General features: G+C 41.4%; 1 protein-coding gene across 1 annotated transcript in view; it reads left to right on the forward strand.

The window, feature by feature from the left end:
• Positions 1-3,039: 3,039 nt before the first annotated feature.
• Positions 3,040-18,198, forward strand: part of LOC141121490 (cyclin-dependent kinase 4-like) — a gene marked incomplete at its 5' end in the record, with an annotated part of 17,634 nt that continues 2,475 nt past the window's right edge. Inside the window, 4 exon segments of the mRNA XM_073611119.1 lie at positions 3,040-3,091; positions 3,402-3,511; positions 7,518-7,568; positions 13,509-13,644. Coding sequence (XP_073467220.1) covers positions 3,040-3,091; positions 3,402-3,511; positions 7,518-7,568; positions 13,509-13,644 — 349 coding nt within the window.

Raw genomic sequence — 18,198 nt, forward strand, 5'->3', positions numbered from 1 at the left:
AGTGGCAAGAAGAAAGCCATTTCTCAAAGATATCCATAAAAAGTCTCGTCTAAAGTTTGCCACAAGCCACCTGGGAGACACACCAAACATGTGGAAGAAGGTGCTCTGGTCCGATGAAACCAAAATCAAACTTTTTGGCCACAATGCAAAACGATATGTTTGGCGTAAAAGCAACACAACTCATCACACTCAACACACCATCCCCACTGTCAAACATGGTGGTGGCAGCATCATGGTTTGGGCCTGCTTTTCTTCAGCAGGGACAGGGAAGATGGTTAAAATTGAGGGGAAGATGGATGCAGCCAAATACAGGACCATTCTGGATGAAAACCTGTTGGAGTCTGCAAAAGACCTGAAACTGGGACGGAGATTTATCTTCCAACAAGACAATGATCTCAAACATACAGCAAAATCTACAAAGGAATGGTTCACAAATAAACGTATCCAGGTGTTAGAATGGCCAAGTCAAAGTCCAGACCTGAATCCAATCGAGAATCTGTGGAAAGAGCTGAAAACTGCTGTTCACAAACGCTCTCCATCCAACCTCACTGAGCTCGAGCTGTTTTGCAAGGAAGAATGGGCAAGAATTTCAGTCTCTCGATGTGCAAAACTGATAGAGACATACCCCAAGCGACTTGCAGCTGTGATCGCAGAAAAAGGTGGCTCTACAAAGTATTAACGCAAGGGGGCCGAATAATTTTGCACGCCCCACTTTTCATTTTTTTTATTAGTTAAAGTTTCAAAAATCCAAAAGATTTCGTTCCACTTCACAATTGTGTCCCACTTGTTGGTGATTCTTCACAAAAAATAAAAATGTTATATCTTTATGTTTGAAGCCTGAAATGTGGCAAAAGGTTGAAAAGTTCAAGGGGGCCGAATACTTTCGCAAGCCACTGTATCGATCTATCCTAAAAACGTATAAAAAACTTTTTTTAGCGAATATAAGTACAGCTTGTGAAGTGGACTCTCATGTGGTGCCACCTGTACACAAAAGATCATACACCAATAATCATATAAAAAGCAAATATAAAAAAGAAATGGCCACCAAGGCTCAAACAATAAGAGCAAATAAAGAGAGAGATTGGTGATTATAAAGTCAAAATAGGAAAAATAAATCTACTCAGGCCTGACTAATAAAGGCATTAATATCCCACTCTATGTTCATGCCATAGGGCGAGTGGGAGCGTAGTTCGTAAATCCAGAAGGTCTCGAGTGGTGAGACCCCCCCCCTGGTTTTTATCTATCAATAATTAGAAATAAGGTGCCTTTTAGATTACGGTCATGGTGTAATCTATAATGTCTGGGCACAGGATGTTTTGTGTCCCCACTTTTTATTAGGGAAATGTGTTCCGCCACTCTGATAGAAAAAGTACGGATGGTGCAACCCACATATTGCTTCCCGCAAGGGCAAGTGATTAAATAAACAATATAGTGGGTTGCACATGTACAAAAATGTTTGATAGGATACTGTTTGTTGGTGACAGAAGACCTGAAGGTGGTCACTTTCCGACCCACTCCCGTATTATGTTGACACACCGTGCTTTTCCTGCAAGGGAAAAAAAACAGTTAGATCCTGAAAAAATGTCGTACGTGTAGGGGGATTGATAATGTTAGGGGCTATTCTACTTTGAAGGGTAGGTGCTCCCCTGAAAATCATTTTGGCCTGTTCCGGTAAGGAGGGCCCAAGAATGTGGTCACTCTTAAGAATATTCCAATGTTTTGTGAAAATTGCCTTGATCTGGCGATATTGGGTGGAAAAGGTGGTCATCATGGCCCATCTAAACTTATCAGTATCCAGCTTGGGTTTGGTAGCAAGTAAAGAAACCCTGTCTACCTCCAGAGTACGAGAAATCTCCGAGTCAATTTCAGAATGGCTATATCCCTTATCAAGCAGTCGTATCTTAAGTGCTTCTGCCTGTACCTTGAAGGTGTTTATATCGCTACAATTCCTCCTTTAATAGCAGAAATTGGCTACGTGGGACAGAACGATTCCAAGAAGGATGATGGCAACTATCAGTAGGGATATAGCCATTTCCGTCAGTCGACTTGAAGAAGGTTTTAAATTGAAAACGTTCATTAACTACCAGGATTTCTAGATCTAAAAAAGTGATTTTTTTTTTTTTTTTTTTCTGTGCTGGAGGTGTAGGTCAGCGAGATACCTCTATCATTCTCATCGAATCAAACAGGCTCAGAGATCCAAGATGGAAGTAGTTGGTCCAAGAAACCCCCGGATCTCAAGGGGAATCCTTCCTCTGTTGTCCCAATCGCGACTGCCAGTCCGGAAGGCCGAAGGGGAGTCCCAGCCACATGGAAGTCTCAGATGTATAGGTGGTTCCCAAAAAAATATATGAAAGCGCCAATGGTGCAGATCAAATGATGTATTTATTGGATGACACCAATAATCAAAAAAAATTTTTAAAATAGCGTGATCACGTAAATAGATAAAATCAAGTGTAGGGAAGAGTACACTTATTGCCATTTCATTGCTACTTATTTGGGCACTATTGAACTTCACTTGTTTACTGTGCTATATTGGTCATACTTATGTTTTTCTTTCGGTTTCAGTGGGCTATTACCACTGACAAGTTTATCACCATTATCATTAGCGCTACATTTATTTTTATTACATGTTTTGAATATTGGTCATATTTGTATGTAGCTGTTTTTTTCTATACATTGGGTTAGCGCGGTGTTATATATTTTTTCTTACACATTTATTATAGCCTAGTGAACTGACCTAACACAACTTCTTTGTCCGTCCAGCAGAAATCATACAAGTGGCAAAACTGGACTGTTGCTTATCTTTTGACCTTTGACTAAACCAAATGATTTCTCAATACATAGTGTAGCTGGTGTGATGGTTCTGACATTGACAGCCATTGGCAGACTGCTGTCTTGGCACTAGAGGGTTTTACAAGCGGAAGGTTGGCATTCTACATTTAAATGCTGCAGCTCCCCCCTCTCTCTCTCCCTAACCCCCCCCCATCTTCTCTCTTTCTCTGTTCTCCACTAACTTTTCTTTTCTTCTCTCTTGATAATGACATGGAAAGGCAATCCCAGGACTTGCTACCAGCGGTTTGTCCCTTGGCAGGTACACTACATATATAATCTCCACATACTGTATGATGAGACTTACGTGTACTCTGAATTAACCTTCTGATTTATGTTGTTCCATTTAAATGTATTAATAGTTTATTTGATAACCTGGATTTGGCTTTTGTGGCTTAAATCAAATATTTGAAAAAAAAAAAAATGGCCAAATGCTGCAGCTTTCAGTCCACTCAAATATTTAATAAAAAATGCAAATATACATAGTTTTTTTTTTTCTTGATGTTTTAGGTTTTTTCTTATGTATATTTTCTGGTTATCATATTAGCATCTGCTTTATTGATTTTGTACAGGTGGTGACCTTGTGGTATCGTGCCCCAGAAGTATTACTTCAGTCTACATATGCCACACCGGTAGACATTTGGAGTGTAGGATGTATATTTGCAGAGATGTTCAGGAGGAAGTGAGTATGTGTTGCTGTTACTTTTTCAGTCGGGTTTATTTGTGTGTTTCCAGTATGTGTCATATAAAAAGCAGTCTTCATCTGTAAACAGCTGACACATCGCACATCTCATCCTTCACAGTGACTAGTGCTGGAACTTTTGCTTTGCATATAATATTTTCAGTTCAGTGAGTCTGAGATCACAGCCACATCAGTTAGAATTATCATACCCTTCTGTTTACTTCTCGTTTTATGCCTCCCAACCTTTAAGAATTAAAGATCAGAACTTGACAGACCTTATTTCCAGCCTGTGCAGACTCTGATATTTATACTGTAAAACCTTGGTTTGATTGTAACTTGGTTTGAAAGCATTTTGCAAGAGAAGCAACATTTTTAAATAAATTTTGACTTGATATACAAGCGATGTCTTGATATACAAGTAGCGTCATGTCACAACTGAGTATAAAAGAGAAGAGATGCGCCTCTAAGTGTAGCAATATGATTACATTTAATGAAGGTACAACATTTAGCAACTCACATGGTTGATGATTAAAACAGGCACATCTAAGTATGCAGGCATCCGGGGTAAAGCTGTCCACATAGACAGTCCTCCGCACCGCCATCAACGTCATCTCTTCCACACTGCGCTCCATGAGCGCTTCAAGCCTCGCTTTCAGATCGCTGTACTGCAGGGTAGTCTTCCCGGTCACGATTGTAGACTGACAGCAGTGAGAGCCGGCGGTGTGGAGGATGGTCTATGTGGACAGCTTTACCCCGGATGCCTGCATACTTAGATGTGCCTCTTTTAATCATCAACCATGTGAGATGCTAAATGTTGTACCTTCATTAAATGTAACCATATTGCTACACTTGGAGGCGCCTCTCTTCTCTTTTATACACTGCAACTCCTGCTGGATGTTGCTTCTAATCCCCTTGTGGAGGCTTCCATTTGTGGATGAACATTTTATGGTTACACAACCTATCACATTGTTATAATCTTTTTTTTATATGGACTTTAAACCGAAGGACTTATAAACAAGTGGTTGTTGAACGAATGATTTGAGTTCCCATTCTTTCTTATGGGAAAACTTGCTTTGATATAAGAGTGCTTTGGATTACAAGCATGTTTCCGGAACAAATTATGCTCGCAATCCAAGTTTTTACTGTACAGGCATCTGCTCCATTGAGCAAATTTTCCCTTTCTAACTATAGATTCACTGGGACAAAACTTTTGCAACTTTATTTTTATTTTACATAGTGGGGACTGGTTAGAACTTGTTACATTTTCACTTTCTTTGCCTTTTGTCTTTAAATTCCTGTCCCCTGCAGAACACAGCAATACATAACAAAAATTTAAGTTTGAGTGTAGCTTAATAAATTGTGTTCAGTAGTAGGAGAACTTCTGTTTTAGCTGTGGTGTGTGTTTGGGCTTGAAACATCCATTAAAACTTGTCCATGTGCAGATGAGCAGAGGTCAGATGTTTGTGTCCTTAGTTGCATTGTAGAAGGACCAAAACCTTGTCCGTCTGCTAAACTCCTTCTTTAACCTCTGAAATGAAAAATGAACAAAGCATAGTGTTACTCTTGCCTGCTGTCTCCTTTCTCTATCTGCACAAGTTCCTTCTGACAGTTAACCAGTTCAGGACCGCCCACATCACTTATACCACAGCAGGGCGGCCCTGCGCCAAATCTCATGCGTAATTTGGCATTTCCAGGTAGAGGGCACGGCTGCAAGTCTCTGCAGCCGATCAGCGGCTCTCAGCCAATGATTTATGGCAGGGACCTGCTGAGCGAATGACAGAAGGGAGCCCTGTATTGGTAAAACACCCAGCTCTCTGCAGAAAGCAGCAATGTGTCAGTTTTTTAAAACCACGCACATCACTCAGTGAAAGCCGCACATACTACACACAGTAGACATTGTTTGGGTACACAGATAACTCTTTGATTGCCCCTAGATGTTAGCCCCTTCCCAGCTAGTGTCATTGGTACAGTGACAGTGTATATTATTAGCACTGATCACTGTATTGGGGTCACTGGTGATGTCAGGTATCAGTTCCCACAAAGTGTCAGATTGCCTGCTGCACTATCACAGTCCCACTATAAGTCGCTGATCGCCACCATTACTAGTAGAAAAAAATAAATACAATTTCCAGTATATATCCCATAGTTTGTAGACGCTATAACTTTCACGCAAACCAACTAATATACACTTCTTGTGCATATCTATCTATCTATATTAGATTTTATTTTATTTTTTATTTTTTTTTACATTGGATAGATTTTAGAACAGTAAGTAAAAAATAGTTTGTTTTCGTGTGTGTTTTTTTTTTTTTTTTTTTTCGTTTTTATATAAATAAAATAGACCCAGTGGTGATCAAATACCGCCAAAACAAAGCCCTATTTGTGTGAAAAAAAATATAAATTTAATTTGGGTACAGCGTTGCATGACAGCGCAATTTACCAGTTAAATAGTCGCAGTGCTAAATAGAAAATAATGGCCTGGTAAAATCTTCCAGATCCTTAACTGTTTAATCTGGACATCAGGCAGTATGGAGAAATTGCCCCACCCCCTCCCCAGCACACAGGTGATTGAGAGCCTCACCTGTGCATGTTTTCCTGTGAGTCTGCATAGGGAGGGGGGCAGGTTAATTTCCTCCATTCATGCCTCAGATTACACTCATCTCTGCTGTACAATATGTGATGTCACATCCCTGCTCCCTACCTGCTGAAGCTCAGAAAATGCTGTGTAAACAGTGTGTTTTAGGAGGCTGTAGAGAAGAGGGTTGCAGGTAAACTGGTATAACATATCTAGGAGGCTTTGTTTTATCTCTGAAGTTGGTGAACTTATTGGGTATACAGAAGGGTTTACACCACTTTACCTCAGTACTGGGCACTTTCACCCCTTCTTTCCCAGACCAATTTTCAGCTTTCAGCGCTCTCTCATATTTGAATGAGAACTGCGCGGTCATGCAACACTGTACCCAAACGAAATTTTTATCATTTTTTTTTCACACAAATAGAGCTTTCTTTTGGTGGTATTTGATCACCACTTGGGTGTTTTTGTGCTGCAAATTAAAAAAGAATAGAAATTTAAAACAAAATGAGTTTTTCTTCGTTTCTGTTATAAAATTTTGCAAATAAGTTATTTCTCTTCATAAATTTTAACCAAAAATTATGCTGTTACATTTCTTTGGTAAAAATAACCCAAAACAGTGTATTATTTGGTCTGTGTGAAAGTCATAGTCCACAAGCTATGGTTGCAATGACAGATGTTGATCGGCCAACGGTGGTAATCGGGGACTGACAGATGTTTTGTGCACTGTGACAGATGTGATGGGGACATTAACGTGTATGGGGACAGAGGTGCTTGGTGTACTGTTTGTGGGGGGGATCTGTGACAGCTCTCTGTATAAAATCATCCTTGCACAGAGAGCTGTCACAGGACTGCAGATTCCCCCGCTTTGTCACGTGATCGGGAGGACCAGTCACAGCACCCATATCCCGATCTCTGCTCGGCTGGATCCAGTGATCACAGGATCGAGCTGCACTGCGGCCTCTGGGCCACGCTGCGAGCACTCGTTCTGAGGACGTTCATGAATGTCCACTCATGACAAGGAAAGTACCACCCAGCCGTTCATGTACAGTGGCCTTGGAGCAAGAATGAAGATTAGGCGTTGTGACTTTTTCCTGATCTGACGCAATTCTTTTAAGTCAGTGTCTCTAAGTATTGAAGCCAGGTAGTTTGCGTATTCTAAATGCGGTCAGCAGTGTGCGTTTCTCGAGTACAGTTTTATTTTCCCCACACACATTGTATAAAGTTCAGACAGCGAGAGACTAGGAAGTGCCTAGGGTAGTTTTTCACAACACCACAGATGTCCAGATCTATGAGCCAGTCACACAGAAACCTTTATCTTCCTCTACAAAGTCACACCTCAATTTTGGGTGGATTTGCCATTTTAAAGTTTGCTTTGTTCTCATGCTGAATAAGCAAGTTCTGTTTGTTTATTTATATATTTATTTTTTTTAGACCTCTGTTTTGTGGAAATTCAGAAGCCGACCAGCTTTGCAAGATTTTTGAGTAAGTTGTGTTTTGTAACATCTGGAAAACAGGAAGAATGTTGTGTGCTAGATCATCACAAATGAAAAGGGTTTGTGAAAAGTTCAGCCAGTGATTTATTTGACTATATAAATGCCTTTTTATAATGTGTATCAACATGTTCTTACAGAACTGGCATGTTTGCCTTGCAGTCTCTCTGCCCTGGTTCACATTGATACGATTTGACATGCGATTTGACTTGTCAAATCGGCAGCAATAGCACCATCCTAACCGGTGCAATACTGCATCTGCAGCACCACACCGATTTCAAAAAGTAGTTTCTGTACTACTCTTTGCGATTTTGGACTACGATTTACATTGACATCTGTGCAGAAACTCGCACAGATGTCTCTGAAATTGCGGCCAACATGCCGGTGTGAAATCGTACGAGTTCAGCTGAACTCACATGGCTTCATTCTCACAGCGAAGTGTGAACCTGGGCTTCAGGTCTGATGCTAACCACAGGGGTGTAGGAATGTTTTTAAACTACTTGTCCAAGGGACTAAATCTGGGTCCCAATCTACGTGTCCTGATAAAAAAAATAGAACATTTTCCCAGGATTGTAAATATGAAGGGATGTGCTTTTAGGAATATCTGGATATAGATATAGATATAGATATATATATATATATATATATATATATATATATATATATATATATATATATATATATATATATATATATATATATATATATATATATATATATATATATATAATAGGGGGACGGAAAGTATTCAGACCCCCTTAAATTTTTCACTCTGTTATATTGCAGCCATTTGTTAAAATCATTTAAGTTCAATTTTTTTCCTCAATGTACACACAGCACCCCATATTGACAGAAAAACACAGAATTGTTGACATTTTTGCAGATTTATTAATAAAGAAAAACTGAAATATCACACGGTCCTAAGTATTCAGACCCTTTGCTGTGACACTCATATATTTAACTCAGGTGCTGTCCATTTCTTCTGATCATCCTTGAGATGGTTCTACACCTTCATTTGAGTCCAGCTGTGTTTGATTATACTGATTGAACTTGATTAGGAAAGCCACACCCCTGTCTATATAAGACCTTACAGCTCACAGTGCATGTCAGAGCAAATGAGAATCATGAGGTCAAAGGAACTGCCTGAAGAGCTCAGACAGAATTGTGGCAAGGCACAGATCTGGCCAAGGTTACAAAAACATTTCTGCTGCACTTAAGGTTCCTAAGAGCACAGTGGCCTCCATAATCCTTAAATGGAAGACGTTTGGGACAACCAGAACCCTTCCTAGAGCTGGCCGTCTGGCCAAATTGAGCTATCAGGGGAGAAGAGCCTTGGTGAGAGAGGTAAAGAAGAACCCAAAGATCACTGTGGCTAAGCTCCAGAGATGCAGTCGGGAGATGGGAGAAAGTTGTAGAAAGTCAATCATCACTGCAGCCCTCCACCAGTCGGGGCTTTATGGCAGAGTGGCCCGACGGAAGCCTCTCCTCAGTGCAAGACACATGAAAGCCCGCATGGAGTTTGCTAAAAAAAAAAAACACCTGAAGGACTCCAAGATGGTGAGAAATAAGATTCTCTGGTCTGATGAGACCAAGATAGAACTTTTTGGCCTTAATTCTAAGCAGTATGTGTGGAGAAACCAGGCACTGCTCATCACCTGTCCAATACAGTCCCAACAGTGAAGCATGTTGGTGGCAGCATCATGCTGTGGGTGTGGTTTTTTCAGCTGCAGGGACAGGACGACTGGTTGCAATCGAGGGAAAAATGAATGCGGCCAAGTACAGGGATATCCTGGATGAAAACCTTCTCCAGAGTGCTCAGGACCTCAGACTGGGCCGAAGGTTTACCTTCGAACAAGACAATGACCCTAAGCACACAGTGAGTGGCTTCGCAAAAACTCCATGACTGTTCTTGAATGGCCCAGCCAGAGCCCTGACTTAAACCCAATTGAGCATCTCTGGAGAGACCTAAAAATGGCTGTCCACCAACGTTTACCATCCAACCTGACCAAACTGGAGAGGATCTGCAAGGAGGAATGGCAGAGGATCCACAAATCCAGGTGTGAAAAACTTGTTGCATCTTTCCCAAAAGACTCGTGGCTGTATTAGATCAAAAGGGTGCTTCTACTAAATACTGAGCAAAGGGTCTGAATACTTAGGACCATGTGATATTTCAGTTTTTCTTTTTTAATAAATTTGCAAAATAAGTCAACAATTCTGTGTTTTTCTGTCAATATGGGGTGCTGTGTGTACATTAATGAGGAAAAAAAATGAACTTAAATGATTTTAGCAAATGGCTGCAATATAACAGAGTGAAAAATTTAAGGGGGTCTGAATACTTTCCGTTTTTTTCCAATTTTTCTTGGGAAGAATACACTTCTCTCTTTTTTTTTTTTTTTTTTTTTTTATGCAAAAAGCACAATACATAACCCTATTCTTGGTTAAAATATGAAAGATGATGTTGCGCTAAGTAAATGTATACCAAACATGTTGCAAAATTGCGCACGCCCGTGCAAAGACAACAAATTGCTTAATTTTACTATCCATAGGTGACGCTTTAAAAGCCCTTACAGGTTAACTCTTTCGTTTTTCAGAGAAGGGTCTAGTGCAAGGGTCTCAAACTGGCAGCCCTCCAGCTGCTGCGGAACTACAAGTCCCATCATGTCTCTGATTGTGGGAGTCATGCTTGCAACTGTAAGCCTTTGCGATGCCTCATGGGACTTGTAGTTCCGCAACAGCTGAAGGGCCACCAGTTTGAGACCCCTGCTCTAGTGCAAGAGTTACTGCCCATGATCTGATATTTGTGGTGACACCTCGTGTGTGGGGCAATCGCTGTTTGTGTGCAGGACCGACTTGAGCTCTCGCTGTTGCACGGGGGGAATGGGGGGCGCTTTAATTTATTTCTTTAATTAGATTTTTTTTTTTTTTAAGCACTTTCATTGCTGCCGCAAGGAATGTAAATATCCTTGTGACAGAAATGGGCATGTGACAGGGGTACTCTTTATGAAGTTATCTGGGGTCTATAAGACCCCAAATCCCTCCCTTTTTAAAAGCATTTAAAACACCAAGATCTGTTTTCGAATGCTTGTGATTTATTTATTTTTTAAATGCCGCCATTGACATGTGGGGGGGGGGGTGGACGTCTCCTACAACCCCCCCCCCCCCCCCCCCCCGCTGCTTATAAAAGCAATCCAGCAGCTATTTAGCTGCTAGGATTTCTTTTATGAAAGAGCCGACCGCTTGCTCTAAATAACTGTACCAGGATGATAGCTGCAGGCATCATCCCAGTATAGCCACCCGAGGTCCGGCGACATATGGGTACGTCACTGGTTTGAAAGTAGTTAAGGCATCAAAACCTGAAAACTCAAACCTAAAAGTGTCAGTGGGAAAATGTTTGTGTTTTTTTTTTTTTTGTTTTGTTCCTAAAGCGCTTAAACCCCCCCCCCCCCAAAAAAAAACAAAAAACTGATCCTATTTCTTTAAAGCATGTTCTACAGCACAGTACTTGTGCTGTGTCAGTTGGCCCCCTGTAATACCTGGTTGATCTTGCCAGTTTCTGCCCTCTCCTTTGTAAACTGACCAACGGTGTATCATGGCTGCTGAGCCCTGACACCGGGGTCAGTTTACGTGCCTCCATCACCTGCAGCCTGCTCTCTGCTCTCCTCTCTGCTATTGTGTCTTCCTCGGTCCTCCTGCAGTAGGATTGTCCCCACACGGCAAGGGTTCATTTAGGTCTAGTGGACCGCGAAAAGCTGTTTTATTTACCTGATCCACTGACGGCGCTCTACTCTACTCCCCTATGCTCCAGCAGTGGATTGTCCCTCATTGTCTTCTTGTCCATTGCAGGGCTATAGGCTCATAACTGTACTTCATGATGCCATAGAACATGTGTCTGCCAGAGCATAGGGGAAAGGCTGCATTGACTGGTCTGACAGCCCAAACGGGAGCCTGCAGGAGCAGAGGATCAACCAATTAGCCACTTCAGCACCGGAAGAATTTACCCCCCTTCCTGACCAGAGCACTTTTTGCGATACGGCACTGCGTCGCTTTAACTGACAATTGCGCGATCGTGCGACATTGCTCCCAAACAAAATTGATGTCCTTTTTTTCCCCACAAATAGAGCTTTCTTTTGGTGATATTTGATCACCTCTATGGTTTTTATTTTTTGCGCTATAAACAAAAAAAGCGACAATTTTGAAAAGAAAGCTATAATTTTTACTTTTTTGCTATAATGAATATCCCCAAAAAATATATAAAAAAAAAAACACATTTTTTTTTTCTCAGTTTAGGCCGATATGTTTTCTTACATATTTCTTTCTACATATTTTTGGTAAAAAAAAAAATCGCAATAAGCGTATATTGATTGGTTTGCACAAAAGTTATAGCGTCTACAAAATAGGGAATAGATTTATAGCATTTTTATTATATAATTTTTTTGTTTTGTTATTAGTAATGGTGGCAACCTGCGATTACTGTGTAAATGGCACTGGCGGGGAAGGGGTTAAACACTAGGGGGCAATCAAGGGGTTAGGTGTGACCTAGGGTGGTGTTCTAACTGGGGGGGGGGGGCTTCCACTGACATGACAGCGATCACTGCTCTCAATGACAAGGAGCAGTAGATCTGTCATGTCACTAGGCAGAATGGGGCGAGATAGGCATCTCCCTGTTCTGCCGCTCTGTGACACGATTCCAGGCCCCTGGCGGACATAGTGGGTACGGTCATGGAGTACGTGGCATGCACGCGCGCCCTCAATGCCACGATTTAAAGGGGATGTACCTGTACACCGATTTGCCCAGCCATACCATTGTGCCGATGTACATTGTTGTGCGCCGGTCAGCTAGTGGTTAAAATGGCTTTTTACAGCCCCCTAGACGTAAACTAGCATTTAGCAAGGGAGTATTTTGCTTTCCCCAAAGTTCAGCTTTGACACACCCTATACTGTGGCCTTTTACATGTATTCCTTTAGGAATTACGGTTGCACCACATAAAAGCGCTGTAGGGACAGGGTTGTCTTTCTATCTGTCACTTTCTCTGTCCAAACAGCATTTTGTCATCACTGAAAAAAAGCTGGAAAATTTATTTTTGGCGTTTTGGATTTCATTGTCTTACCCAAACCTGTGTTGACCTGCCGCTGTGAGAACTGTATTCGCTGATCCTGCCTGCAGTTAGCTGCTGACATTGCACTGTGGGTTTACCACTAATGCATTGTGCTAGGAGCAGGCGGTGAGGCTTGGCCACATGGTTGCCTGGTATGATTACATTTTTGAAGCTACAGCAAATTAGGGTAATTTCAAACAAAGTAAAGCGCATTTCTTTTTTTCCTTTAATGAGAAGTTTGCTATGCAAATTAAGGAAAACATGGTGAAGCAAAGGTGGTAATCTTAAAGTGGAAGTAAAGTTGTGTCTTTAAAATAAAAAAAGCTGGTCGCTCAGAGGTTTAAGTCATAATGTACTAATATGCATTATATACTAGTACGTTATGGCAAACTTTCCTGCAAACTGAGTCCTCCGTGCAGCTCTGTGTCGGCTCCCCTGTGCTTCTACCTTCGCCCGGTCGAATGACAAGGCTGCAGTGACGTCACTCCTGCACATGCGCATGGGGGGGTCACAGCACCATGGCGGGTCACAGCGCCACGGCACAGTGCGGGCCATAAATGTGGTCTGAGCTGCGCATGTGTGGCTTAGATCAAATTACCTGCTGACAGGCGGGGGGGGGGGGACATTTGTGAAAGAAATTACCTCTAGGGTCCTGCCAGTCAGCAGATTTTACATGCAATGACTTTCTTACCACTTTAAGTAAGGCAATTAAAAGTGCAGTCAATTATAGCAAAGATGGATCCCACTTGGTGGTTCTGGGTTTCTGCACTTTTACCTTTTTTAGCTAATGAATAAGCCTGCATGTGTGTCACTTACCATGTGTCTTCTCTCTACAGTATGATTGGTCTACCTTCAGAGGAGGAGTGGCCGGAGGATGTTACATTACCACGTTCTGCTTTTTCACCCCGGAGTCAGCAGCCAGTAGAGAAGTTTATCCCTGAAATTGATGCAGCTGGTGCTCAGCTTCTGCTGGTATGATACATAACGGGATCGTGCAAGGCATTTAAAAAAAAATGGGATGAGTGCAAAGTAGTGCCTCTGTAGTGGCTCATTCTAAACAAAAGTGATGTTTCAGTTATATGCGGACGCTGATGTGCCAAACCCTACTGGCTTTCTTATCTCTGGGGAACTCAATCATTAATTTCTAGCACAGGTCCCACCAAACTTTACACCCACCTTTTTTTTAAGTCTTGCCCTTCCTTCTACAACAGGGGAGTTCCCAGTTATCTAGTTTGAGTCTCCATAATGAAAATGTGTGATCAATCTTCAGGAGGATTTCCCCTTAGGATTGCTGCAGGAACGCCTAAAGTAGAACTACACTACATCTGTGCACCAAATTACACAATTTCCCTTTTAGATTTACCAAAAAACATATAATATGAGGTCAAACCTAAACAATACTTTGAATTTGTACCCAATCAGGCAAGCCCTTCAGTTATTTCTATCCTACTTGTATTAATCTGAATCATCTTGAAGTTTTTGTAAACTTTATGAAGATCCCCACACATTTACTTCCTTGAATTCTGTGACGTGTCCACTATGCCCTGCGAGTAGACACTGTCTTGTCACATTTAAAAGTCTTCTGTCTAAACTACAGAGGTTATGAGTATCAGGAGGCACAGTCAGTACAGGAATCACAGCTTGCAGGCAGCAAGGTAACATGGGATATGTTGTCCTTAGAGCTTAAATGTAAACAAAGGAGAGGAAGCTGCAAAGCACTCAGAACATGAAAGTGAGAATTTCCAAGTACACTTATTAGATTGGCACGATTAATCGTTAAATAATCAAAATCACGATTCTAACCCCCTCCCGATCTTAAACCAGCATTTCCCAATTCTATGTAACAAGTGCAATGTTCTCTGCTCACTTCTGACAGCTGACATATTTTTTTTTTTTAAATCCAGGTAGCCTTCCAAGTTTATCTCAACATGGAGAGAACTATAAACAAAGTAATATTTCGTTCTTAGAGGATTGAAACTTCAGTCTGTAAACCATTTAAAGACTAAACCTTTTTCTGACACTTCAGTAAATCAGTATTTTTTGCTACAAAATTACTTAGAACCCTCAGATATATATATATATATATATATATATATATATATATATATATATATATATATATAATTTTAGCAGAGACCCTAGAGAATGACATGTCGGTCGTTGCAATATTTTATGTCGTACTATATTTGCGCAGCGGTCTTCCAAATGCAATTTTATTTTTTTTTTAAATACACTTTAAAGAATTTAAAAAAAACGAAACGGTACAGATAGCCCACCACTTTTTTCAGTTTAATGTGAAAGCTGATGTTACGCTGTCATAATCGTGATCTTTATTCTAAGCAAAAAAAATCCTGATTCTCATTTTAGCCAGAATCGTGCAGCTCTAACGCTTATGTTAGCTATACAAACAGTTATTTTTGACAAGCTATTACAATGCTGATCTTATAAAATGAAATGTATACTGTGACTATATAAAAGCATTTAAAATAAATCTAACCACTGCTACAAGTTGATCCCTTGCTTATTAAATGCATGGAGCAGGGGGCTGTAACATTAAATAGCTGTGATGGTTTGCTGGAAGCTTCTCATCTCTTTTCCCATGTAGGGCACTTTGGCTAAAGCGCTAGACTGCAAAACTTTTGTGCATGCAGCATTTGATCCGCATTGCCTTTTTGAGGGATTTCTCTTTATACTGACTCTTGATGATAACCAAGAATGCTACTGGTTAGTAAAAAAATCTTCCGCAGTGAAAGAAACCTAAAGAGCTGACTGCAAAGTCTTCTACCTCTGATGGATCGAAAACAGAAAAGATCCATCTCAACGTTGAGATGCTATCCCCCCAAGCTTGGCCTCCAGCCCCCCCTCAGTCTGCCACTTTTAAGTCTGTCAAATCTTTAGACAAGCCTTCCTTGGCATGAAGTTTTCCCCTGTTTTTCAGAGAGGGGCAACATTTCGTAACCTTTACAAAGGATTGGACAGTTTGCACTTGGGTGCAGGAGGTGGTGTCCCAGGGCTAAAAATTGGAGTTTTGCCCCTTGCCCCCCCGTTTTTCACCTCTAAACTTCCTGTGTCAGAACACAGGTTGTCCGATCTCTATCAGGCTCACTTGGTCTTCAGGATCTCCACATCATTGTCCCAATTTCTTTGGCAGAACGGTTTCAAGAAATTCCACTTGGAATCCACCAAATCTGTCATTGCACCTTTTTATCAGTAAAACTTTCTGGCTTCTGTGGACATCCCAGGTGCTTGCCTGCATGTCTCCATCTTTCCAGTGCATTGTTGATTCCTACAATTTGCTTTAGGGCCGTTATGCTACCAGTTTGTTGCCCTGCCTTTGACCTTTCATCTGCTCCTCAGGTATTCACCAAAGTGCTAGATATAGTATAAGCCCTACTCTGCTCTCGTGGCATCCCCATCTTTGTTGGGTTCTAGCTGTGGACACAACACACACACACACCAGAGTGTTTCTCCCATAGAAGAAACTTCAGACTCTCCAGTCCTTTAAACTCTCTCTGCTTTTGCATGAGAATCTTCGGTCTGATGGCAGCCTCCTTTCAAGGGAATTCTATTTGTCCAGTTTCTCTCCTTTAGAGGCCAGTGTCCCCTCACTCTTTGATGAAGAACAGCTCCCATGTAGCTCCCCCATCTGTTCCCTTGTGACTGTGGGATCTGAATCCGGTTCCTCTTGCACTTCAGACATTTTTCTAACTACTCTCACACAAGGTTGTTTTCCTTGCAGCCATCATCTCAGGGCGAGTGTCTGAACTGGTGAGCTTATCCTGCAATAAACTTTAGTTCTGCGTAGGGACGAAGTGGTGTTGAAACTCAGCATTTGTTGCCCAAAGCCCGGTACCCTTTAGCTGAAAATCTGCCGATTCACCAGGAATCGTCCAACTTTTGATCTGTGTGTACAGCTGTCTGTCCAACCGAAGCCAGTGTAATCACTGGCTTCTATGGAACTGCTATGCTGGAAAACCACCATTCCTCCTGTAAGAGGTAGTATAACTAGAAGGCTAAAGAGACTTCCTTTGTATCTCAACGAACACCAAGAAAAGGATTTTATGGGGAGTACAAAAATACTTTTTCTTACATTGTTTAAGCTGAATTAGCAGCTGGATTGCTAGGCTTATGTCAGGTGAAAAAAAACCTTTTCCGATGTAGTTGCTCCCTCCATAGGCAGTAGTTGCAAAATGCGTCTCTGCCACTAATGAAAGAGACTCTTCAGTTAGGTCAGTGAGAAAGTTATGCCATTGAGGCTGATTGCTTTACTTTGGAGATTTTGCCATATCACCAGCAGCAGAATCACCTGTCCTGACATCATCCGTGCAGTTAAGAAAACTTCTACTTTTTTTTATGTAACAACCTCCAAGAAGTACGTCTGTACACCTAGTTGACCCTTCAGTAGTGCAATGCTGTTAAATAGTAACAGTGCTGGTCACCCAACACTGCTGCTGGTCTTGGGTCAGGTTCATAATATACACAGACATGACTGCTTTGCATTTATGGGAGTCTTGCTTTTAGCAGAAAATGAAGGTGCACTTTAACCACTTGCGGACCGCCGCACGGCGATCTACGTCCTTACTTTGAAGGGGGATATCATTATGGCAGCAGCTAGCTGCCATAACCCTGGTATGCTCTTCTTCAGCCGGCGGTCCGGTTTCCGATAACAGTGGTCTCTGCGGCGGATTCGCTGCAAGATCACTCTTATCGGCAGGAGGGGGCCGCGCTCTGGTGCCCTCCACCGCTTAACGGAGCCGTCGGCAGCGGTAGAGGCGATCGGATGTTTCCCCTTGTTTGGCATGGAGATGAGTGAGGGGAAGATGGCCCCCACCCATCTCCATAACAATGCAGGGTGGAAGCTTCATCAAAATGTCACTTCCGCCCATAGTTCTTAAAGGGCCTTTTTTATTTTATTTATTTATTTATTTATTTATTTATTGCATTTAAGTGTAAATATGAGATCTGACGTCTTTTTGACCCCAGATCACATATTTAAGAGGTCCTGGCATGCTTTTTTTCCTATTACAAGGGATGTTTACATTCCTTGTAATAAGAATAAAAGTGACACAATTGTATTTTTTTATTTTTTAAAAAGTGTAAAAATAAAAGGTAAAATAAATAAGAAAAAATTTTTGAAACGCGCCCCGTCCCGCCGAGCTCGCATGCAGAAGCGATCGCATACGTGAGTAGCGCCCGCATATGAAAACTGTGGTCAAACCACACATGTGAGGTATCGCCGAGATCGGTAGAGTGAGAGCAATGTTTCTACCACTAGACCTCCTCTGTAACTTAAAACATGCAACCTGTAGAATTTTTTAAACGTCGCCTATGGAGATTTTTAAGGGTAAAAGTTTGTCACCATTCCAATTTTGAAGTGTGACATGTTGGGTATCAATTTACTCGGCGTAACATTATCTTTCACAATATAAGAAAAAAAAATGGGCTAACTTTTACTGTTTTATTTTTTAATTCAAAAAAGTGTATTTTTTCCAAAAAAAAGTGCGCTTGTAAGACTGCTGCGCAAAT

This window comes from Aquarana catesbeiana, unplaced genomic scaffold (genome assembly GCF_042186555.1).
Source record: "Aquarana catesbeiana isolate 2022-GZ unplaced genomic scaffold, ASM4218655v1 unanchor195, whole genome shotgun sequence".
In the NCBI taxonomy this organism is placed as follows: Eukaryota; Metazoa; Chordata; class Amphibia; order Anura; family Ranidae; genus Aquarana; species Aquarana catesbeiana.